The sequence below is a fragment of the Arachis hypogaea genome, chromosome 13, assembly GCF_003086295.3.
Source record: "Arachis hypogaea cultivar Tifrunner chromosome 13, arahy.Tifrunner.gnm2.J5K5, whole genome shotgun sequence".
NCBI classification, from domain to species: Eukaryota; Viridiplantae; Streptophyta; class Magnoliopsida; order Fabales; family Fabaceae; genus Arachis; species Arachis hypogaea.
Window position 1 is genome coordinate 142,593,737 of NC_092048.1, and position 25,930 is coordinate 142,619,666.

Sequence of the window (25,930 nt, forward strand, 5' to 3'; positions counted from 1 at the left end):
TAAATGGTCACTTTGACAGATGCCTCTATTTGATTTAAAAAATCATAGAGTTGATCTTCCACAATAACAAAATAAGAAACAAATATAATCAATTCACAAATCCAGCTAGTGAATCTCGATTTAAAACCCAACTTCTCCATAATAAACCATAGAAAATGTCACTTCACACTGTCATAAGCTTTACTCATATCAAGCTTGAGTGCCATTTCATATTCCAAGCCTCGCTTCTTTTATTTAAGATAATTCATACATTCGTGTGCTATATATAAGAATGTTATCAGAAATAAGTCTACCTTTTAAAAATGTATTATGAATTGGACTAATTACCTTATTTATACACTCTTGGAGTCTGTGGACTAGCACCTTCAAAATGATTTTGTAGACAACAAAGGACAAACTGATAGGTCTTATCTGAGTCATATCGCTCGCATTTGGGACATTTGGTATTAGACAAATATTTGTGTGGTTAAAACTTGTTAAAATTTTACATCTAGCAGAAAAATTTCTCACAATTCAGAACACGTCTTCTCCCACTATATCTCAGTAGAATTGTAAGAATTTAGCCGTTATATCGTTCTCTTCCGATGCACTTTGAGAATAGATACTAAAAATAACTCTTTTCACCTCTTTTATAGAAACAAATCTTTTGAGCCTACGGTTCATGTTAGTTATAACCTTAGACTTGAAATATGTGAAAAAGGCACATGATCATGAAATATTCTTAAAGTAGTCTTTAGCCACCTTAGCAATATCAGCATTGGTTGTTGCTATATCCTTATTATTCTTCAACAAATGCCATATCTTATTTCTTTTATTCTAGGTTTAAATTTTTGACGGAAAAAATTTGTACTTTAATCTCTTTAGCTATTTAATTCTAAATTTGTATTTTTAATAAAGTTTTTTGATGTCCATTTATATTTTAGAAAAGTAGTAATTTTTACAATTTCTTTTTTAAAATTAATAAAAATGTTCCTTTGACCAATCAATATGTAACTAATTTAAACTTCTCAAATAATCTGAATATCACTGAATCAATCTTCTATATCTAAATTTCAGACCTCATTAATCAAGTTACGAATTTATTTTTCACTATACCAGTAAAATTAAAACTTAAATCTCTTTTCTGATCTTTCTAATTGATAATTAGTACCCAAAAAAAAGGAGACGTGATGAGAACTGACTCTCTTTGATAGTCTAAATTGTTGCACTATACTTCATACAAAATATATACTTTGCAATTTGCACCTGCCACAAATATTTAATATAATTATTTTTTATCTTAAAAATTTTGCAAACACATCTAAAAGAAAAGTTGATAATCAGATTACTCTATTATTATTAATTATAATTATATATATATATAAAATCAAGTACACATAAAATATATATTAAAATATAAAATATAAATTAAAAATTAATTATACGGCACATATTTTTATATTCAAATACTTTATCAATAACCAATATGCCTTAACTTTGAAAATAATTACAGAAAAGACCAAAATCGAATGCATACTTTGGTCATTGGAGTAATAGCGCATTAATCGGTTGTCCCAACCACCCCAGGCACCATCCTACCTCCGTCGCCATCCGCCAACCGTTGCCATTGGCCTTGCGCCGCCTTACGCCTCTCAACTTTTCCGTCGCATCAGCCGTCGAGTTACCGGCCTTCCAGTGAGTTCTAATTCTCATTTACTCTGAGCTGCAATATTTTTTTTCTCGGTTTTGTTCTTCTGATGTTGATGCTGGTTGTGCTTTGAAGCTCTTCCACAATTTTTCGTTTAGCGTTCTCCAATTGGCATTCTGTTTCTCAGTTTATTAAGATAATAATTATTATGGCGTCATTTTTTTTGTTAATCGGAACAATCTACGTTGCTCACTTCGCCCGTTTCGCCAATCTAACTGTCGTTGCTCCGTACAGCTCCATGTCATTCCTCCGCCATACACTCTCGCCGGTATCCTAATTCTTGCTCTTCCCTTTCTTCCATCTTCTACTCCTTTCAACTACGTTGTTCCTTTCCTCTGGTTTCCATTTGCGTTTAGATATAGAGTTTGAGTTCTCGTGAATCTCTTGCATTTTAAGTTTCGTGTATCATAGAAAGGGAATGGTAGGGCACTTTACTTGTTTGCCAGCAATTTCTGATTTGTCTTTTATAAGATTTTCCACCAGTGGTAAGTTTGAGCTAATAATTATTATAATCTTCGATTTGGTTTATGAGATTTTTGGAGATAATAAACATACAAAGTTCTTTTATCTTTGTTGATTGGAGTTTTTTTTTTTTTTTTTAATGGGATTTGAGAAAGTTCATTATGTGATAAATTGATGTGTTGGTCTATGAGATGATTTTGTTTCCTTTATTAATCTGTCTTTGAATGAATAGCTATGTTCTAATATGGTTGACTTTTGCATCATGTTCATGTATATGCAGGTGTATATCTGATTTTGCCAATCGTATACTCTTTATTCAACTTTACAATACAAAGAAGCTTCAATGGCCAAGAAACCTGGACCAAAACCTGGATCAAAACCTAGTAAATTGTCTGTGTACCTTTATATTCCTAATATTATAGGTGGGTATTTGATTATTCTATACTATGTTTTGTTCTCTCATGCATAATTACATATTGAAGAAAATATGTTTCAATGCTTGTTAAGTTGATTAAAATTATGGGAGTCATTCAACTTCAATAAAGGACTCACCAGCAGAATATTGCGGAAAATCTCCACTTACAACCTTTGCCTCATTTGGTTTTTGGAAAACATAAATCCTCGACAACCTTTCCTTGGGGCTTAATTGGATTGTACCATGTGTTTGCAACTGAATTTTCAAGCAAAAGGATGTTACTCAAGGGCAATAGAGTTAAACAAATTTATCTCATGTCTAGAGTCTGCTGTTTGTAATTCATAATGGGTACACTATATTTACCAAGTGTGTGATGATGCAGGATATACCCGGGTTCTTTTAAACTGCTTTGCTTTCCACGTATGTTTTACAAACAAAATATTGTTCTCTATTCTCTATTTTTTCAGGTGGGGTACAATTTTATGCACTTTTTCTAGTTTTGAACCTTCTCTTCTTTAATTCTATGGGATCTGAAGCGTAATCTAGCTATTTTCTGTTGTCAGCTTTGTATGTGATGCTGTGGATGGCTGGGCTGCTCGCAAATTCAATCAAGGTATAATTTCCTGTAGTGGTTATACCAATTTTATTCTGTTATATAATTCTTTGAGGAGTGTTATGTACACATTATCTCTTTTTTGTTCTAGTTAATTGAGAAGGTCATTACAATTTGTTTTGCTCATATGATGGTATTAGTGTTGACTGTTTGTCCTGTACATTGCTTAGCCTTTAGGCAAGAAAGAAAAAGGAGGGGTGATATATGCCATAAGTATAAAGTTTGGGTGAACTGGTATGATTAGACATTGTTTTAGAAGATATTAGGTTCAAAAGACTTGGGGGCTTCGTGGCATGCCTTAACCATGGAATGGGACAGTATTTCCTCTTTAGTAACTTGTTTAAAAAGGTAACTATTCTATATAATAAATAAATAACTAAATAGCAATCTTGTTTTCTTGATTCAGTGTCAACCTTCGGAGCTGTTCTGGACATGGTTACGGACAGGTTTCTCTCTCTCTCAAGCCAAAGAATGTGTTGTTATAGTTATTTACATTGTTTGATTTTTGTGTTATTTGAATTAATGTGGCTTCCTTAATATCAGAATTAGCACTGCTTGTCTACTTGTTGTTCTTTCCCAAGTTTACAAGTAAGAGTTTTCTCCTTTTTAACTGTTCATCATTTGCTGTCATTTAAGCATGGGCTTGTAAACCTGACTTTTATGGTGAATTTGTGTAAAGGCCTGGCTTAGTCTTCTTGTCCTTGCTAGCTTTAGATATTGCTAGCCACTGGCTTCAAATGTACAGGTAATGCATGTAAACTTTGTGCTTTTTCCCCCCTCTATGCAAATTTTATGATTCTGCATTTGCAGGTTTGATTTGATGGAGTTCTTTAGCTGTGTTTTATTTTAAATGCAGCACTTTCTTGATGGGCAAGGCTAGTCATAAAGATGTAAAAGACAGTAGTAACTGGCTTTTCAGGTTATACTATGGCAATAGGATGTTTATGGCTTACTGTTGTGTCTCATGTGAGGTAACTGTAATACTGTCTCCTTGAAATTTATTTATTTTATTTAACTTTTGTGAAAAATGTTTTTAATTATATTTTTTGTTCTTATCCTTTATATTCTGCAGGTTCTTTACTTAATCCTGTTTTATCTTTCGGAGAATCATACAGAGAAATTGACAGATGTAAGTGCTCTCAGTGACTCATAAATGTTGTTAGACTATCTTAGGATGACTAGAAGGTTCTGTTAGATCATCTGTTCTCAATTGTCTTTTATTTTATTTCAGGTTTTAGCAACAAATCTGCAAAAGATATCAATACTCTCTTTTCTAATCGCAACAAGTTTAGTTGGATGCACAATCAAGCAGCTTACCAATGTCATTCAGGTTTGTATATGATTCATTTATGCAAGATATTCATATGGTGGTTGAAATTTTTTTATATTGTTTGGTTTGGAATATTCTTTTAAGCATCGCAATTATGGAAGATTTGGAGATTCAGAAGTTTTCAAAAAAATTCTTTCTACCACCACATGTAAACAGGTTTTGTGGTTTGCCCGTACAAAATTTTCAAAGTGGAGTCCAATCAAGTCTTAGTTATGTATCATGTAGCAAATGTTGACATCGGTTCAGTTTGCACTTTGCAGTAGGCTTGAAGTTAATATCTAGGATTGACAATAATCTGAATGTAATTTGGATGCAGCATATATTTAGTTATTAGCAAGTTTAGTTTATCCTCAGAACACACATGCTTAACTTTAGATGTATGAACATGAGTGAGTAACTTTACCTGATAATGTTTTAAATTAATAGTTACTAGTTGACCTAGATAGTTTAGATGTTATCAGTCTAGTCATAAACAGAAAGTTCTGGAATTGATTTATTAGTTAACTTGCACTTATTTCCAATTCCAACGAGCATGCATGTGAATATGTGAAGCTTCTCTTCTGATGTTTTAGTTGTCAGTTAGTTTAAATCCCTGAAATCTGCCACAAAACCCTTGTTTCAGCTGAAGACAGCAGCAGATGCATGTGTGCTTTATGACATCGACAAAAAACACAAGCAGTGATGTTCCATCCATAGCTATGAATCTCTTGCCTTTGCCATTTATCGAGTTTGAGCTCAGTGTAACTAGACTACTAATACAGAAATAGTATCGTAAATGTAGTTGAGTTTAGATTGCCTTTAATTTTAATTATTTGTAATTAAAGAAATAGAGAAGTGGTGAGGTGAATTAGAGAAGCTGTCAGGTTGTAAGCAATTCTTATAACACGGTGTTCATTGCATTTTTGATACTTTTTTGAGTACTCATTTCTCCAATCACCTTTCACAGTTTCCCATTTTAACTTGATGCAAGGTTCTCAGGTTTTAGAAAAAATAAACAAAATAAAATTAGAATCCTTAATATCGAATTAATATTAAATTTAGTCCTAAAAAAATCAACTTCACATTGGTTTGATTTTTGTAGTAATTTTTTGCTGATATATCATAGTTAAGAATATGATCCATGACAAACATGAACTGGATGGACACAATGGAACAAAAGTTTTTGAAAAGTTGATTGTAAGCTTTAATAATAATTTTTCTTAGGATTTGTTGGTGTATAAACTTAGAAAGTTCAGAGATAATTTGGGGATTTGGCAAAATTATGGAGTGGAAAGATAATTTATATATATAATTTAATAAAAATATTATTTATACACTAAAATTAATTATTAGATTTACTTATTATGTATTTTTATTCAAATATATATATAATTTAATATATTTTAAGAATAAAATATGCTTTTTATTCTAACGTTTTTGAAATTTTTAAAATTATTTTTGACATTAATTTGATTTAATTTTATCTTTAACGTATGAAATAGTTTTAATTTTATCTCGCCATATTTTGAATAGTTAACTATTAATCAATTTTTTTTTTCAAATTTTAACCCCAATAAAAAATCCTAATTTCAAATACCCACCATTTCAGCATTTCTATCACTCTAACCGTCACTTTCAATCCCTCAAGAGTCACTCTCATCAATATTTTAAAATTGATGAATTATTGATTATAGTGACAGTGAGGGAGTCATTTTGGGAATTAACTCTAATAAATATATTATAGAATAATATATCGTTTTTGTCTTTAATATTTATGGTAAGTTTTAAAGTTGTTCCTAATATTTAAATCGTTCTATTTAAGTCTCTAATATTTCAAAATCGTCTCAATATTGTCCTGCTGTTAGTGATCTATTAACAGAATTGACGGCAAGACAAAATTGAAACAATTTTAAAACGTTAAAGACTTAAATAGGGTGAAAACGTTGAAGACTTAATTATTTACAGTAAAAAAAATTGATATTATTGAAGGATAAAATTAAAATTTATCTTAAAATTAAAAATAAAATTTAACTAAATTAAACATTAAAAAATTTTGGTACATTAGAGACAAAATGTATAATTTATATTTTATTGTATATGTACTACATTCTTTTTTTTTCCACAAGTTTATGTACTAATTATTCTATATACATGTCATGATGAGTAAAAATTTTTAAGAGTAAAATTTTAAAAGATAAATTTATTTAGAATGAAAGTAATACGATTAAATGTAATTTATTTAGATATTATTAAAAAATAATTGAATAACTACCTATCGTAAAAAATTGATATTATTGAAGGATAAAATTAAAATTTATTTTTAAATTAAAAATAAAATTTATTTAAATTAAACATTAAAAAAGTTCAATACATTATAAATAAAAATGTATCATTTATACTTTATTATATATGTATCATATTTATTTTTTTTTAAAATTTATCTACTAATAAATCTAAAAGTATTTTATGATAAATAAAAATCTTAAATTCATAATACAATTTATTCAATTAAAATTTACTTTTATTTTTATATGATTTGATATTTTTTTAAAAATAAAATATTATTTTTATTTCTAATATTTTTGTTCTATTTAAATTTTTAATATTTTAAAATTATTTTAATTTTGCCTTACGATTAATTATGTGAATGAATCTTTAACGGTAAAACAATATTAAAAAAAATTTAAAATATTAAAAATTTAAATAAAATAATATAAATATTAAAAACAACTTTATTACTTACTCCAAATAATATTAAGACAAAAACAATAATTTAATCTACATTATACATAGCAAGGAAAAAACCGAAACAGAAAGAAGGGAGGAGCTAAGGAGGTGGGTCAACAGGGTGTGTGTGTAAAACTCTCAAACTAAAACCACAAGTAAAGGTTGGGTGGACTGTGGAGCGGAGACTCGGAGTTAGGCTTGGGTACTGCTTCGAGCTTCAGAAACCTCAGGTATGGTCTCAACCTCAGCTTTGGACTCCTCCCTTCTTTTTTGTTTTTTCCTTCTCCCTCCGTATAGCCGTTAAATCTCTCTCTCCTCTCTCTCTCTCTCTCTCTCTCCATGGCTTCTCTCCAACCCATTTTCAGTGATCACCATCACCTTCATCTGCACACGCATGAGCAACTGCTTCATTCACAACAACAACCACCACCACAATCTCTTCCACCTCCTCCATTTCACTTCAAACTGATTCTTAATTATTATTATTGAAAAAGAAAATACAGAATGGGGACTAGGGTTCCGGTGCAGCACTACAACCTCAATTCACCCTCTTCCTTCATCGAGAGTCCCCTCCACGTTCTCAACGCTGTCGACGCCAGAACCGCCGCACCCTCCCCCATTGACCACATCGCCGCCCCCACCCCGGACCCCACCACACACGATTCTGCTGCTGCCGTCGTGAGTGCTGCTCCACTTTTCTTCACTTTCTCTGCATTGCATTCAAGAATAAAAAATAAGAAACTTTTCATTCGGTTTCTTCTCACTATTCTTGTAGGACTGCATGAACGAGTCCCATAGGAGTTGTTTTGACGAGGATCGCTCAAGTCTGGAGACTAACGAGTCTTCCAGGGGCACTTATGATATCTTAACCATTGAGGGTAAAATCATGTAGCTTTTGGTTTGCTAAATTAGATTCTGTGTGGAAATCTTGAGTTTGAGGTGACTGATTTTAGCTCAACTTGGAGGTTAGATGTTTCGCCTATAGAGACAGCAAGGGCGAGGTTTCTGCAAATAGTTGTGGATCATTTTATCGATGATCATGTGATTGAAGTGGCTGATTCAGAGGCTGATTATTCCGGCCAAGACAAGCTGGATAAGAGAAGGAACAGGGAGATACAGTATGAAGGGGACCCGAATTTTGCTCTGCCTTTGATGTATGTGGCCAATATGTATGAGACTTTAGTGAATGATGTTAATATGAGGCTTGCTTCCTTGAATGGTATTCGCGAGAAGACGATTGGGGTAGCCCTTGAAGCAGCTGGTGGTTTGTATAGAAGACTGGCTAAGAAGTTTCCTAAAAAAGGTTAAATGATAATAATTATTATAATAACTTTTACCCTTTGCATTCGGAAGAAATTTGGTTGATAGCTCCCTCTTTTGTGCAATTAACAAGGGTTGCTCCTTCACAGGACCGCGTACATATAAGAGAAGAGAATTGGCAACTTCTATGGAAACAAGGACAAGGTTCCCAGAACTAGTTATACAAGAAGAGAAGCGAGTTCGTTTTGTGGTAGTTAATGGTTTGAAAGTTGTCGAGAAACCAAATACCATGTCAATTGATGATGCTGAATGGTAAGCTGAGTGTTCTAGTGTTCATTTTGTCTTTCCTTCTATATTCTTTTAACTGCGCCGGGGCCTTCCTGGATGTGAAGTTTTATATAGGTAAAAGTGCATAATAATATTTGTTTTTCCCTTAGCAGAATATCTGTTTTTGGTTCATTCAAGCATTAATGTGCTTTCCCTCACTCTAATTCCTTTAAAAATTGGATGTATAGAACAATTGCAATAAAATAAATTGATAAATTCACGTGGTGGCATTATCTTGTAGGAAATGTAGGTTTTCTTTGCAATTTTAAGAAAGTATATTTATGATGATGTTGGATCTGCTGATAATTTGCTTCTACTGTTTTGAATGTTGATTATTGCTTTATTCTGAAGCTGCTGACAAGTCTAATATGAAAAATGATAAACTTAAGAATGAGCATTTGTTTGAGCCTTCAGGGAGTGCACACTTGATTTGATTTGTTTTGATCGTTTTTAGGTTTAAGAGATTGACAGGTCGGAATGAAGTAGCTATCTCAGCTGATGACTACAAATTTTATTCTCCAAGACACAAGTTTCGGCGTGCTGCATCAATTTCACTTTCCAATATCCCTGATATCCCTGTAAGTATGATGTGCCTCATTTTGGTGAATAAAGTGATCCTTGTAAGATATCCAAAAATATAAGCAACTTCCGACTTTGTTTTTGTTTGCAATGTCTAACTAGCATGCTCTGGCTCTGAACATGATGTGTTTATCATCTGCTTCCACTATGGTACTGATTGCTGTGTAATGAAACTAATTCTGTTGAGTGTGATAATTCAGAGATTGAATAAATTGTAATTGCTGCAGTTATTTACATTCAAACATTAACTAGTGTTTCATGGTTATGACATGTTAACAGAGTTTCCCTGGAGCTGACAATTCTTCTACATTGACTATTAATCAAGGATTTCGCTCAGTAAGTAAATATATATATGTATGTAGGTATTTGGTTCTTTCGTCTTCAGATGAGATGGTTGGTGATTGCTGTATCTTTTCTTTGGATGGTTATTACATTAAATTTAAGTATCTTCTCTTGTATCATATATAAACTATAGTTTGATTGTGCTACATGTTGCTTTGGTTGTGCTTGGATGGATCTTGATTCTCGGGCTTTTTTTTTTCCCTTGCCTTTTCTTTTTTATATATTTTATGGGAGCATCAACATAACATCGGAACTTTTTTTTCCTGACCACAAAATCAACAGCAAACCCCGACCAAACATCACTTGCAATCATTGCCACATCAACCTCAGTTTCACGCAGTTCTCCAAAACAATCAAGCTATGCACCAAAGTCCGCATGCAGGGCCCTATTCCCATAACCATCAAAGTGGTCCGCCGTCCCACCTGTCGGAAATATCTCATGCTCACCAACCAACATCAATATCCCAACACATGAATTGCTTACAACCACTCACAGGTGGCCATGTTGGAGGACGCTTGCACATGCTGGTAAGCTTATTTGATGGTGAAACTTCTTTTTATCAGATGAGAATTCCGACTTCTTTTTTCCACCTCCAAGACCTAGTAGACAAACTAATGCATGTCATTCTGTGTAATTTTATCTTATTGCTGGAGTCTGGGCTAGTACTCACTACTCAGCTTCTAAATTGTGTGCTCCGATGTCTATCTTTGAGATACTTGAGCATGATAAGTGCTTCATCATCATTTTGCTCATTTATATCATGTTGCTTATGGTGCAGCCACCAACCCCTGCAAAATATTGTGATGAATGTGGGGCTCCATATCTGAGGGAAACATCCAAGTTTTGTTCTGAGTGTGGTTCAAAGAGGTTAGGAATCTGAACAAGTTTTGCTAGTTCATTGACAAACTTGGGCTGATCACTAGTAGCATCTTTACATTTCAAGTGTAGTTAGCTTAATAGGTAGAAAAGAGTGCAGATTTCACTTGATAGCTCATAGGTGTAGTCCGAGTAAATCTTTGTAGATATCTGTATTGGGTTTGGCTTTTTGATGTAAGTTGTAACAGAATGTTCAGAAATGACAAAATGGCAAGTTATCATACAAAGAATCCTAGTGTACTCTAGCCATTATTGCTGATTTAGCAGTTCAAGTTCTATCTTCTATGAAGTTCTATTTTGGTTGTTTTCGTCTTCATTGGTTTTTCGTCAATCAAAAAGTGAAAAAACTACTATGGATATTGGATGGTACAATGATAAACAATGTTGACTGGTTTAGAAATCTAAAAATTTGGTTTGTTGAAATGGTTTCAAAGATCGCTTAACAGAAGCAAGCGTGGCGGCTCGAACAGAAATATAAGAGATGATGACCCAAAAAATTCGTTTTAGATTTGTTTTTTTAACCAAACAATAACTTTTCATAACCATATGAAGTAAACTACAACCCAAGGTGATACATACATTTTTACATTTTCCTTTCACGAGGATAACTGTTCCTTCCAAATTATATCCCAGATTATTCTCATAATGTTCTTTCAATTTCTTAATTAATAGAAGATATATCATTATTTCATTACACTAATATTATTTGATATCATCCATGGTTTTCATAATTAATACTGCTCCACATGTATTAATTTAAGCGTATGCTATCGCACATCATTAACCGACCACCATGAGCTCAACTATAATTATTGTCCCACATAGCTTTTAAGTTTGCACTTATCTCTCCACTTGTCTATTACTCGCAGGCCACCATCATTTCCATCCTATTTAATGCCATCTATTATTTCCGTGTCGATTATTCGCATTATTGTTAGAATAAAATTATTGTCAGTTGTAGTCCATATAAATCACCATTCCCTGCAGGGTCACTGTATCCATATGTTGAATGAGGCAAGAAATTCTATGAAATTATTATTTATCATTATATGATGATGCAATATACAAAGAAACAAATAGCTGTTACAATAGTGTTGCTGTTGCACCTTGTAAAACTTTGTTACAACTCTTTTCCCAAGTTTCTATCTATTTATGTATCTATCATGAATCCATTTAAATGAAACAACCTATCCTCCTCTTCAATGCTACTCTCAAACAAAAATGTAAAAATGTATGTATCTACCTATAATGGCCAATCAGCAATTTTATGAACCTGAAATCTGTTGTGACTGTGTGTGATTGCTAGGTTACAAGATTGGGAAGAGAACCTGAGAAGCCTGATCAGTCAATCCATTAGGAAGGTCCACCACAAATTTATTGAAAGAGACCCTTTTGAATCACTTCAGTATAACAAAGCCTATCCATGGCATTAAGATGAAAAGTTCACTAGGAGGAATAACACACAAGATCATGAAAACTGAAAAAAGCTCCTCAGCTTCAACCTGATGATAAAGTACAACCTCTTATTAGCCTGTTGTCATAAACAAAGAGGTGGTTTTACAAATTGCATCAAAAGGACCGCACATAACACAGAATATCATTTATGCAGTATGACATACATTTTCTCAAGTAAATATGTTTTTCCTTCACAATATCTATATTCATAATTATGATGGAGAAAATGCCAATTCAAACAGATTACAGAAGTAAAGAACTGTACAGCAAACCAGCACTCATCAAAAAGATAGTTGCACTTTTGGAAACAATAGCTTTTTGAAGGCCATAGCCATAAAAGGAAAAGCAATTAACAATTTCAGTAAAATAAGCACCAACAACTGCTTATAAACTCTTTGCATGTATACTCCATTACTAGCATATAAACTCGTGAATTTCAATACCATAATGTTACACTATTTCAATAGGTTTGGTCCTTGTGCTATCTGTTGTCAATTCCTAGTCAGTCCACGGATTTTGACTTCATAATAGAAGACAAGAAATGGTAAAACAATACTCCAGTCATAATTGCAAAACTACCAATGAAATTTTTATTTAATGAGGGTGCCCTTTTTAGGAGACTTACTTCCCCAGGTCCCTTTTCAGGATTAAATTCTGAAATATGAGCGACAATTCTTGTAAATACAGCATCTATGCTATATTACTCACCTATTTATTCCAGGTTCCAGCTATTATTGTAGCTTTAGAGCTATTTAACCTATTTATTCCAGCTCTTACCATAGCTTTGTATTTCTGTCTTATTCTTCACCTATTTATTCCAGCTCGTATTATAACTTTGAAATCTAAACCATCACCAATATCTGATGAAGAAATTAGATGTAAATTACCAGACTTGATGTGTTCACATTAATATATTAACTAAAATGCTAATAGAAGTATCAAGCACCTTCTGCATGTATGCAGTGAAGAAAAGCATCCAATATGACTGAACTCCTCTACATCTTTTGTGCAAGTGATTTGTTGTTCTGACAATTCTTGCAGGATCACTTCTTGAGATCAATGAGACTAGAAGCCTAGTTCAATTTCATAACAGGCCTAAAAGTGTTTGCGCTGCAACAGAATGAATGAGCCTATAAGTTGAATGAAGTCCATCAAATATATAAATTGGCAAGAAAATAACAAATCTAAGTATATATAAGAACAAAGTCTAATACCTACAATTAAAATCTTTATCAAGCACCAAGGGAAATAAAATATCTTCAAATTAGGAAAGCATCATGTCATGGTAAGCTTGATAATCTCATTCATATATGAACACTGAAATGCAAGATTCAGAAACTGTAGGATTTACGTCATCATGAGAAAATGAGTGCCTCGAAAATGCATCAATTGGAATTGGCCATTGTCATTATAAAATGAAGAACCAAATTCATTCCAATCAAACCATTGAACTTTGGCCCCTCACATAAGGAACTGGAAACCAGTTATGTAAAATACATTTGCCTTCTCAAGTGCACACAGAGGGAACACTTATATCAAGAGTCGAAGCAATTAGTCCCCTACACATCATATCATTATGAAGTGCCTTAGCTTCATTAATGTCTCCTATCTGATAATATCTCCTCAGCAGACAAATAAGAAGAACCTCATCAGGAATGATACCCTTTTCAAGCATCTCATAAAGAAATGACTTAGCTTGCTGCAATTGACCACAACGAGAAAAACCCGAGACAAGTGAAGTATAAGCATGTAGGTCTAACTCCATACCCATTTCCACCATTCTATTTTGCACTCTCAAAGCTTCTTGAGGATTTCCCTGCTTCAGATTCCCATCAATCAAAGCAGTGTAAACTAATTTATCTGGACTGATTCCCTTATCCAGCATTTCATTGAACAGCTTATTGGCTGCTTCAACAAAACCATTTTTATAAAGTCCATCAATTAGAGCAGTATAAATCATTATATTCGGTTGCAGACCAATGCTAGTCATGCATCCAAAGTAATTAACAGCCTGCTCAACTAATCCCTTCTTGCACAAACCATCTATTAGAGCACCAAATGTTACAACTGTTGCTTTGATACCCGATTCCTGCATTTCATGTAAAATATTTACTGCTTCTGTGGTTTTCCCAGCTTTAAGATATCCATCCATAATGGTTGTTTGTGTATAACTATTTGCAGTCAGACCAGACTCCATCATCTCACGTATTACGGCTTCAGATTCTTGTATCTTATTCTGGCTGCAAAGGCTCCATATTCTGGTTCCATACAGCAAAAGATCTGGTTTGAAGTCTTTCTTGTTCATTTCCTCTAAAATATCCTTGGCATTTTCTAGCATCTTAGCCTTAATATATCCATGAAAAAGGGCAGTATAGGTTTGCTGGTTAGGAGCCACTCCAGCTTTCAACAAGGCCTTAAATAATTCCTCGGCTTCTTTCATTCTGCCATCTTCACAGAGGCCATCCAGCAATGCAGTGTGTGTGACAACATTTAGATCAAGTCCAGCCTGCAACATCTCATTTGCCAGTTTGAATGCTTCATCCAAATCACCTATTTTACAATTTGCATCAATCAGAGATGTATAAGTAAATTCATTGGGTTGAAGACCAACACGTATCATGTCAACAAAAAATTTCATTGCTTCTAGCATCATGCCAGCCTTGCAAAATGCATCAATTAGAGTACTGTACGTTACAACATTTGGTCTTAGCCCTCTTTCCTTCATCTCATGCAAATACTCAAAAGCTTGAGGAATTCTTTCATATTTACAGAAACAATTTATTAAAGAGTTGTAAGTTATGACATCCGGCTCACATCCGGCATCTTTCATTTCCTCAAGTAAACTTATTGCCTCAGCTAAGCAACCTACCTTTCCATACCCATCGATGAGAGAATTATACGTGACTGTGTCTGGTGTAAGACCTGTCTGTTTCATCAGTTCGAAAAAATTCCTAGCAGTTTGTAACTCCCCTTCTTTGGCTAAATAACCTATCACTATATTATATGTATAAACTGAGGGCGAAAGGCCGGCCCCAAGCATGTCATTGAAAAAATTCATTGACGATTTCCCTTTGCCTGACTTTGCAAGTCTATGCAGAAGCTCATTACAAGAACGCACCTTAGGCAAAACCTTGAAGTTTGCCATCTTCAAAAAGCATTGGCTAGCTTCCTCAAGCATTCCCAACTCAACAAAAACACTAAACAAAGTATCAAAAACTCCAAAGCCTGACCTACAAACATTCCTAGTCAACCACAACATATCAAAAAAATCACAACCCGGAAACTCCCCCTAAGCAAAATCCACTCCCTGATGATTCTCTTTGCATCAAAATAAAATTTCTCACGAAACAAAATGTGAGCCAGGATGCAATAAGACTCTGTAGTGTGGCGAAACCCGGTTCGAGTCCCTGCCAACTGGAAAAACCTCAATGCTGATACGGGGTCCCCTTGTAACTTCTCCAAAATTTTAGGCACCAAAACCGGTGCCAATGCAGAATCAAAGATTCTATCAATTAGAGGACTATCCTGTTGTTGCAAGAAACTACGCACTGATTCAGAAGCAATGTCATCAAAAGAAGGTTTTGAGGAAAAAGGGTATCTGATAACACACATAAAACCGGTGAACCAGATGACGGGGCAAGCAAAGTTTGGATTTTGAGATGATGGGGTTGAAGCAGTGAAGATAACAGGAAATGAGTGCGTAGGGTTTTGGTGAAAGAAGTAAGAGAAGGAGCTTACTGAAGGTGAGGCCCTGCGACCGGTGTAGAAGAAGTTGCGGAGGAAAAGCAGCATCTTCGTCTGGGTTTCTCATTTTGGGGTTCTCACTTTAATGAAGTTCATTGCTTTGATTGTAATGGAGATGGTGATGAGAATTCCGTGAGGAGGGAAACGTTTTTAGGGTTTATGATTGGAGATGCCCATTGGCGAGGTTTATGTTATGATGCAGAAGAACAATGACGGAAAAAAAATAAAAAAGTGGTGAATTGAAAATATACAAGTAAACTGAAAATTTAATAAACCAATTTAAATCAGATGTGTTTAGAACATCTTTAATGATAGTTTTAATTTTAATTTTTTTTTAAGTTAGAAGTGAAATTTAAATTCATAATTTTTAAGTAAGTATAGAAAAATGATGTTATTTGAGTTATACTTTGTTAGTAATTTTAATTTTATTTGTGATTTTATAAAATAATACTTAAATAGTTATATTATAAATAATGATTTGAAATTAAAAGTGAAATAATTACAAAAAAACTAAAAATAAAATTTGTTTTTATAATGTTTAGTCTTAATTTAATTAAAATTTTATATTATTTTTAATTATTTTATCAACATAATTATACCAATGTTAAAATTTTATTGATTTTTTATTAAAATAATACCGTATTTCTAAAATGATATCGATTTTATTTTATCAATAAATTTTAATACAAATTTTAATTTTAATTAATTTACTCTTTAAAAATATAAAAAATGATATTCTAAAAACACTCTATTAGAGATGTTCTTAAGATTATTATTAATAGAAAATTTTAAATTTTTATTTTACTAAATGTATAATAATTATATTAATTTTAAATTTTATATACTTTTATAAAATTATTTTGATCGATAATTTTATATATAAATTGTAAAATATAGATATGACAGAAATATATTATATAAAAAAATGTAAACACCATATCTTCGATAGATTCCTTCAAATGTACATCATATGATCTCTTGTGTAAAAAGATGTAAATATAACAAATCCTTAAAATTTTACCCTATATATAAAAATTTGATGTGAGAATGAATATTGTTTGGTGGTTTTTAAATATATATTAAAAAATTAAACAACCAGGGAACAACTGATATTAAAATCTCCAGTGAGAAGTGCTGTATGGGCTCATCATGCAGCCACATGATTAGGGTCATCAAATTAGAGTCTGACCGTTTTTTCTACATCAACTACTCGAATCTTATGAACTTTGCATTAGAAAACGAATAATAATTGCATATAAAGTAACAAAGGTTGTCTCATTAGTCATTACATTATATATGTAGGAGATGGTAATGGAGATTGGAGATGCCTATAAAATAACACAGAGATATATATTCACATCCATAATAAAAAGAGGGGAGCAAAAACCAAAAGAAACGTTTAGAAACAGAAAATTTTGATAAGTATCTTAAAAGCATTGACTAAAAAAATTATAAAATGAAAAATCTCATTAAAATTAACTAAAGAAGTTTTTTCCTTCAATATATATATATATAATTTACTTCTTTTTTTTTGTTTTTCAACAGGTCAAAGACTAATCCATCATGAACGACAGGTCAAAGATGAATTGCTGCATAAAGCGGAATTCGAACTCCGACACTTGCTTAAGCGAACTAATAAACTTACCAATCAAATTACTTAATAAGTAAGAATTATAAGAAAAAATTTAAAGTTTTAAGCGAAAATGTTTAGGACTAGGAGTAAATGTCCAGATGACATAATAATAATTTATAAAATGAATAGGGATGGGAAAGGAAGTGGACCACAAAAGCATATGATAAGAGGGAGATGAAGCAGTAAACAAAACAGCTGACACTGAGAGAGTACTGTGTATCAGACAACAACTCAACAAGCCTTGTGTTCGCTTCCATCTCTCTCTCTCTTCATTGCAAGTTGAGACACAAGACAAGCTTGTCACCTTTGCAACTCAAGCAAGCTTCAATCAAAGACCAAAAAGAAAGACACACTGCATTATGCCAAGATTTCATTTTTGATCAAACAACGCCAACCCAATATGGATTATGAAAGGATCCAAAAGCCTCAGGTGATATAATCTATTAATCTCCCTCGCTTCTTTTTTTTTTTCTGTTTTTTGGGCTTCGTTTATCAGTTTCTAATATTTCACATCTCCCATTGCTAAATGCTCCTTGGAAACTAATTATAATTTCAAAGTTGTTTACTTTTCTCGTGTTTGGTGCAAAGTGCATACACTTCTTTTGATCTATTCATTTGGGGTTCTTTGACTTGCCCCTTTTATTGCAGAGTGTTGGAGGGTTTTCCCCAGGAAAATTGAGGAACATTCTACTTGGTGTGGAGAAGAGAAGGAAAGAAGAGGAAGAGCTTGATTCCACTTTCACCGCGAGATCTCTCAACTCCGACATGGATGAATCTGGTACATTCTCTTTCATGTCCTTGAAACTTGAAAGTACAATGCAGCCATGAAGGTTGGGGAAATGGTAAATCTAAAAAAAATGTGGGGATTTCTGCATCACTATTTTGCAGGTGGTAGCAGTTCTGATCACTGTAAAGATGTAGACGTGGTGAGTGTCCTTCCTGAATGTTCAACCTCTAATGTAAAGGATAATGCCATAATAACTTCAAGGCATAGAATACTAGATGATCCTTCCTTGGATTATGATAGTGGCCATGATACTATGATCATGTCCTCCCCAATGTTCGAATTTCAAAGGGCTGAGCGAGCTTCACAGAGAGTGCCCTTGGGACCTTTCTCAAAACCAGCACCATCTAAATGGCATGATGCAGAGAAATGGATAGCAAGTCCAACATCTAATAGGCCGAAAACTGGACAGACTCAGGGGCAAGGTGGGCAAGTAGGATCTCGAAAGGTACCTGGTCTTACCCATGCAAGCCGCCAGTCTTCTATGAAGGTTATTGTTGAAGTTCCAGACCAAAAAGAAATTGGTTTAGATGAACCAGATACCAAGCAAATGGATACAGATCAAACTAAGATGGAAAGTGGAGGACACAAGTTTATGAATTGGGAAGCCGATCCCTATGCCATTGCAAATTCTTTCGGTAGGTTTTTATGCACATTGTATACTATTTCAAAACTCTGTAGGAATGCTTGACAAGTTTGTTATGGTTTTCAAACTCTTCTAGTGATGGTTTCTTATAACTTGAAGGTGCTAATACTAAAGAACACATTCACTTTTAAAGCATTTAAATCAGCCATGACAGTTTAGTTTTGTTGTTAACTTTATGCTAGTTGATATTGGCAGTTAGTCACAGCCAGCATAGTTCATCCATTGCCATTCAAAGCGCAACAACATTCGTTCCTCCCCCTTCAACGGCTCGGTCTGTATCAATGAGAGATATGGGTACAGAAATGACCCCTATTGCTAGCCAGGAGCCATCAAGGACAAGCACACCCTTGAGGGCGACAACCCCAACTCGAAGCCCAAATTCTTCCCATCCTTCTACTCCTGCCAGAGCTGCTCCTACATCACCTTTAGCTGATCCTTGCAATGATCATCTAAGTCCCAGCAAGAATGAATTATCCGAAAAGGAGCTACAAATGAAAACCAGGAGAGAAATAATGGCCCTTGGGACACAACTAGGCAAAACAAACATTGCTGCTTGGGCTAGCAAAGAAGAGGAGGATAAGGATGCATCGACTTCACTGAAAAATAAAACAGCTGAACCTAGTAGGAATGTTGTTGAAGCACGAGCAGCAGCATGGGAGGAGGCTGAGAAGGCCAAGTATATGGCCAGGTCTTTATTTATTCAGTTTTTGGTTTCGGTTATATAAACTCTATTGCTGTTGGATATAAAATCATTAATATTTCTTTATTAGCTTATGGTTTGAGGATAGCTGGTATGACATGACAATCAACTGGTTAGGAGTTTAATCCTAGTTGGTTCTGTGGATTTGTTTCTTATATGTCAGAAGTGTATTTTGTTTTTTATTTTTCACCCAAAATTTTCTCTGAAAGAAGTGTGTGATGTTATACACACAGGTTTAGGCGTGAGGAGATGAAAATTCAAGCATGGGAAAATCATCAGAAAGCAAAAACAGAAGCCAAGATGAGGAAAATTGAGGTATTTACGGTCTGTTATTACTGCAACTTTTTTTTTCTACATGAATCTTTTACTTAGCTTTTTGGGGTAACATTATGGATGTTATCCTTTAATCTTCACTAGTTCCGAATGGAACTACAAAACCTTTTCCTAGGGCCTGCTACATAGATGATACGACAATATTGTAAACCATGTCTACAGATAAGTTATTTAAATCTAAGTCCTTTATGCTATTAATAGTTTGTCTTGATTCTTCTCTACTGTATGAATAAGCTTTAGTAAAATTTCAATGAGTGGTTGGAGTCTTGGAGATGCCATGTGCTGTTGTTCTCTGTTTGGTTAAGGGAGCCTTTGAATTTTGATTGTCCAAACATCAAAATCTCAAGGGCTCTTGCATGCGAGGGCATGTTAAAAATAAAGGACATAACAAGTACATTAGAACCGGAAAATAAAGATGTTAGTGTTTTAGAGCAATGGCTACACATCATGTAATAAAAACAATACTCTGGTTGCAGGTAGAGGTTGAAAGAATAAGGAGCAAAGCACATGATAAGCTCATGAATAAACTAGCAACTGTAAGGCACAAGGCTGAGGAAAAGCGAGCATCGGCGGAAGCCAATAGAAATCGTGAAGCTGCGAAAACTGAAGAACAAGCATCATATATACGAAGAACCGGCCATGTTCCTTCCTCATATTTACCCTTTTCTTGCTGCAGATGGTGCTCTTAAAAGAAAGCAAGCACAGAGTTTCATTGTTCTGTTGGTATGCAATGTGTTTTTGCTGCTTACTTCTAAGCATGTTAATTATGCCTCTTGTATTACCCTCATGGGGTAAGATGACACAATGGTTTTCTTGTTGATATACCTACTTTTTATTTTCCATATTTCTTCTAAAACTAGCTCATAGTAAAGATATAGCTTCCAAAAAATGTTCTGATCATAATCCTGAATATTTAATAAAGTAAAAGTTAAATGTGATCAACTATAGTCTAGTAGTTAAGAATTGTTCATAAACAACCTTCATAAAAATACCAGATTTGATTCTCTACTATATAGAGGTATAGACTAGCAATGAAGAGAGTCTTTAGGAGTGTATCTATTCGAGGAAAGTTAAATCATTCTTTAAATAAGGCACCCACTCTCATTATAGACCTTCCAAAAAAGGAGTCATATATCGTGTTTATGTAAATATTCGTTAGTGGTTTATTAATAGGATGTGGGGTTTATAACTTTATATGATCAGGCCTGCGATATATATAAGTTTTTTTGGCACATAAATTTATATAAGTTGGTATAAATTTAACAAAAATAATCATCAGTTTAGATTGCGTGTAGATACACATTTTTCCTATTCTTGAATAGCGCAAAAACCATTATGACAAACGATTTTTCTCCCTCAATCAAATTATGACAAACGATTCTTCTCCCTCAATCAAAACTGCAAGTCTGCAACACTCAAAATTTAAACAAGCATCAAAATCTCTCAAAATCGTCACGAAAAGTGAATTCAAAAATAATTACGAGAAAATGAAATAAGATGAGGAGGAGGAAGATGAAGAGTTTTGAATTATGCAGAACTTATCAGTACAAAAATACCGAAAATTCTTAAACAAAACACATAAATATCTTAGTTTTACACCGAAATTTGTTACAAATACACAAAAATGTTTCTTTTAATGCTGCATTTTTTTCTTCTTCTTTTTATATTTATTTCTTTGTTTCTTTTAGTTGAATGAATGTAAGTTCATCCTCTTCCAAATAATTTTGCAGTATTATGTGTTTTTTCTTTTTTTCTGCTTAATCTTGTTGTTTTTATTCTTATTGATAAAGTAAAACAAGAAGAAACTTGAGAAGGTAAAATAAGAAGGAAAAGATGAATAAGAAAAAAAAGATGGTGATAATGATTAAAAAAAAAGAAGAAGAAGCAGAAGATGAGGAGGAGGAAGATGAAGAGTCTTGAATGATGCAGAACTTATCAGTACAAAAACACCGAAAATTCTTAAATAATACACATAAATATCTTAGTTTACACCGAAATTTGATACACAAAAATATTTTCTTTGATGCTGTATTTTTTTCTTATTTCTTTCTTTTTTTTTAGTTGAATGAATGTAGGTTCATCATCTTCCAAGTAATTTTGTAGTATTATGTGTTTCTTCTTCTTTTTTGTTTGATTTTTTTGTTTTTATTCTTGTTATGAGAATAAAACAAGAAGAAACTTGAGAATGTAAAATAAGAAGGAAAAGATGAATAAGGAAAAAAAGAAAATGGTGATGATGATGAAAAAAAAGAAGAAGAAACCGCAGAAGATGAGGAGAAGTGAGAAGAAAAGTTTTGAATTATGCAGAACTTATCAGTACACATACACCGAAAATTCTTAACAATACACAAAAATATCTTATTTTTATACCGAAATTTGCTACAAATACACAAAAATATTTTCTTTAATGCAGAAATCCTACATTAAATTCAATTTAAACCATCAACGATGAACAACAACTTTCACAAACAAAAACAACATTATTCACCTACAGAATCATAAACTACTACGAAAAGATTAACTAGAATCGAACCACACATCAGCCACTTGATTGAATTCAAAACAATAATCCACTTTGCTCTGATTCAATTGACTATTTGAACTTGAATCATTCATTATCTTCAATAACGAGATAAAAGGGCAACCCGGTGCACAAGCGTCCCGCGTTTAACGCAGGGTCCGGGAAAGGGCCGCAACCAAGGTTGTAATGTACGCAGCCTAACCTGATAATTATATCAGTGGCTGTTTCCACGGCTTGAACCCGTGACCTTGAGGTCACGTGGAGACAACTCATCCGCTGCTCCGAGGCTCCCCTTCAATAACGAGATAACTGTTCAAAACTGATTTCATAGCTTAATTTAAAAAACGTAGAAAACAAAGAAAAAGAACGCAAAGAACGAACGAAAAGAAACACAAAGAACATAGAGATGAAAGAGAACGTAGATCGAAAACACTGAAAAAAATCGAAAACGGAAATGAAATCCTTTCAAAAAGGACCGTTATATATTCGTGCGTTAATTGAAAAGTTTGTTAGATAGTGACATGTGAAGTAAATTATGTTAAAAAAACTTGTATAAATTTATATCAAAAAATAACTTGGACACAAAAAATATTTGTTATGTGATACATTGTTGATCTAATTAGATCTAATTAACAATATTATGAAACCATGTAATAAACACCCAAATCTTGCAAATATTTTTAACATAGAAGTACCTACATAGTGGATAAAGTATTTACTTATAAGTGATACTATTTGAATAAAATCTTAAGCATTATTATTAACTTTTTTTTAAGGGGTTAAAAAGGAAACTTTGGAATTGAATATGTATTCAATTCTACTGCGTATATTGACTAAAATTTCTCTTTTTTCTACAAGACAGTTCAGCATAATAAAGTCAAATGACAGATAAATAGAACAAAATATAAAATAACAAAAATACAAAAAAATAATAAAAAGAATTCATATCATTTTATTCTTTGTAATTCTGAATTGATTTGTTGATAATTTCTTTCATTTTTATTTTCTTGTTTTAAATAATTTTTCTATTTCTTTTAATCCAAACAATTTTGGATAATTACAAAAAAGTACACCAAACATTTCTTGTGTACCTCTTTTTTATTGTGAACTCTTTTTTAACTCTCAAAATGTTTCTTTAATATTTTTGAGAAGGGCCATAGTATGTGAAAAATCAAATAACTATTCGCACCACACGTAAATTCGCATTCAAAAAATAAGTAGTGAATATATTTTACATTTTTTTTACATAAAGCACAAACATTATCCTGCTTATTAACAACTCTGTTTATCAAGACAAACCAAGCAAGCAACTCTATTTTTAAAGGAACTAAATCTTTTCAAATAGTTATAGTGAAACTATAACTTGTGACCTCTTTCGAGAGTGTTTTTACTTGCATAAAAGAGCTAGTAGTTTAATTAATCTTAAAGTATCATGTAATTGATTCACTAATTCTAACTCCTGGTGGTGTAACTCTCATCTTTATTGAAAATTCTAAAATCCACTCTAACACATTCCAAAATCTACAATTTCCTATAATAGATCTTTTTTTATTTAAAACAGAAAAGAGTCTCCAAAAACAATCTTTCAAAACCTCATATTATAATCGACATTTTTCCCGAATTGAATCCTTCTTCCATCATCTATCTTTATAGACAATCTAATAATCATCTTATCTCTCACATGTTATTTCTTAATCTAACAAATATCATTTTAAAGATCTTCTCTAATTAATAATGTCTAATTGAATAACATCTCAATAAAATTCAAATTGTTACAAGAGTATTTCATATTTTTTCATAATGAATAATTTTTTTATTTTAAATAAAGTCATAGTACTAGAGTTTAAAAACAAAAAAATCTTGTCACCTACTTAATTAATATATTTATAGATTTATATAGAAAAAAAATCTATTTCACATAATCATTTTATCAATATATAGATTTTCCTAGAGCAGAATGTATAGTTTGGTTTAAAGAACATTACAACGATAGTAGTTAAATTTTTTATTTAATTTAGACTAAATCTGACCATTTTTTAATTTAAATTTTTTATGATTGTATTTAATTTATTTTTTTATTTTTTTAGGTAAAACCTCATTTTTCTCATCCTTGAATTCAGACAGTTAAATCGGAATTGAATTTTTATTAGGAAACGAGATGCCATGGCTTTTACGATAAGTTGACCAAGTTAATAAAATTAACTTAGATGAGTTAGATCCGTTATATCAACCCTCTTATTATTATTGGATTTTTTTATTTAAATTAAATATAGTATTTATCGAAATAAATAAACGTTGAAAAATTTACCAAAATACATCGTTAATCACATCTCAAATACAGAAGGTTTTTAGTTAAAATGACCACATCTCGAGTGTGCTAACCCCGTACTGTGATATGGCATTTGCGAATCATATCTCGGATGCAACCGTGATATGAACATAAGCATATATCGAATATACTGCATCTAAGATATGTGTGTTTTCTGATTTGAACCAGTGTATCTGAGATACGCGCGATGTTACGGGCCCATTTTTTATATATAACATTAGAATATTTTCGTAAAAGAAGCATATATCAAAATGGATAAACAAGTAGAGTCATACACGAGTAATGCACTAAAAAGAATCATACATGTGATGGAGGTCTAAAAACATAAGTAATGAACAAAAGACATAGTAATAATGGTAACTAACGTCGTCCGGCGGCAGGATCCAAATAGTGTCCAATCCCACATCCACGAGGACGAGACACCCTGGGAGGACGGTATGGACAAGGACGAACAACTGGCTAGCTGGCAGTGGGTGGTGGCCGCTAGTGTGGTGGTGGAGGAGGAGCTGCTACAATCATGAGAGGAAGCGTAAGAGGTGGTGGCCAGACAGAATCGGACAGAGGTGGCTGTGGTGGCAAGAATAGAGTCTAATAGTATGGTGACATAGCAGAACCAGACTGGTGCGGTAGTGGAGGAGGAGTCAGATAACACCCTAGAGGAGTTGAACCAAGCCGGGTGGATACACCACTCGATGTCCCAGGTATGTCGGTATCGTCTCTCTAGTGGCGATAACAGCTGGTCAAGTCATCCATCGCATCACCAGTCGCCCCAATGATTTGGAACATATCATCGATGTTTATCTCAACATTGGATCCAATGTCGAACTAGGGCTGGCCTGGTCCCAAGCGGTGTCATCAGCCGGGTGGTGACTGGGGATGGAGGTACCCAGCATAAGCCTCGTCGCCACGTCAGCCTCATGGTCAGCAAAGAATGCATCGGACGGCTGCCCTGCATGTGCATCGAGAATGTAAACCTCAGGGATATCCTCCTGTCGTGCGTACTCAGCCTCCTCGTCTAACAACCGCTAGTCTCCGTCACCATGTTAAGGATCCCCACCGTCCCTACGGGTGCGCTGACCGCGTGCCTGCCATGCCAGTCTTCAGATATCATCGCGAGGTCGCCTCCTCGCCCGTCGCCTCCGATCTGGGGCATCCCGTGGTAACTGTATCTCATCTCTGTGACTAGA

General features: G+C 33.4%; 3 protein-coding genes and 1 pseudogene across 6 annotated transcripts; 3 read left to right on the top strand and 1 right to left on the bottom strand.

Annotated features, from left to right (window-relative positions):
- The first annotated feature begins 1,462 nt into the window (after window positions 1-1,462).
- On the top strand, window positions 1,463-5,415 carry LOC112792450 (probable CDP-diacylglycerol--inositol 3-phosphatidyltransferase 2). Of its 2 annotated transcripts, XM_025835694.3 has the most exons (12): window positions 1,476-1,674; window positions 1,922-1,955; window positions 2,430-2,571; window positions 2,947-3,031; window positions 3,128-3,177; window positions 3,584-3,623; window positions 3,721-3,765; window positions 3,857-3,922; window positions 4,034-4,148; window positions 4,250-4,306; window positions 4,409-4,507; window positions 5,130-5,415. In XM_025835694.3, the coding sequence occupies exons 3-12, from the start codon at window positions 2,493-2,495 to the stop codon at window positions 5,187-5,189; spliced, it is 696 nt and encodes a 231-aa protein (XP_025691479.1). In that variant the 5' UTR covers window positions 1,476-1,674; window positions 1,922-1,955; window positions 2,430-2,492; the 3' UTR covers window positions 5,190-5,415. The 2 variants fall into 2 exon arrangements, with proteins under 2 accessions (XP_025691478.1, XP_025691479.1); XM_025835693.2 differs by lacking the exon at window positions 1,922-1,955 and having other exon boundaries at window positions 1,463-1,674.
- Window positions 5,416-7,281: 1,866 nt separating this feature from the next.
- On the top strand, window positions 7,282-10,828 carry LOC112792451 (uncharacterized protein At2g02148). Of its 3 annotated transcripts, none has more exons than XM_072212893.1 (9): window positions 7,282-7,443; window positions 7,579-7,891; window positions 7,989-8,091; window positions 8,184-8,516; window positions 8,623-8,785; window positions 9,255-9,378; window positions 9,659-9,715; window positions 10,004-10,249; window positions 10,501-10,828. In XM_072212893.1, the coding sequence occupies exons 2-9, from the start codon at window positions 7,718-7,720 to the stop codon at window positions 10,600-10,602; spliced, it is 1,302 nt and encodes a 433-aa protein (XP_072068994.1). In that variant the 5' UTR covers window positions 7,282-7,443; window positions 7,579-7,717; the 3' UTR covers window positions 10,603-10,828. The 3 variants fall into 3 exon arrangements, with proteins under 3 accessions (XP_072068994.1, XP_072068995.1, XP_072068996.1); XM_072212894.1 differs by having other exon boundaries at window positions 7,301-7,443; window positions 7,708-7,891; XM_072212895.1 differs by lacking the exon at window positions 7,579-7,891 and having other exon boundaries at window positions 7,307-7,443.
- Window positions 10,829-11,620: 792 nt separating this feature from the next.
- Window positions 11,621-16,002, bottom strand: LOC112792453 (uncharacterized; annotated as a pseudogene).
- A 1,573-nt stretch (window positions 16,003-17,575) lies between these two features.
- Window positions 17,576-20,735, top strand: LOC112792454 (uncharacterized). Its single transcript, XM_025835700.3, has 6 exons — window positions 17,576-17,860; window positions 18,079-18,208; window positions 18,319-18,852; window positions 19,056-19,548; window positions 19,794-19,875; window positions 20,370-20,735. Exons 1-6 carry the CDS (start codon window positions 17,831-17,833, stop codon window positions 20,580-20,582), a joined length of 1,482 nt encoding a protein of 493 aa, XP_025691485.1. The 5' UTR covers window positions 17,576-17,830; the 3' UTR covers window positions 20,583-20,735.
- Window positions 20,736-25,930: the final 5,195 nt, after the last annotated feature.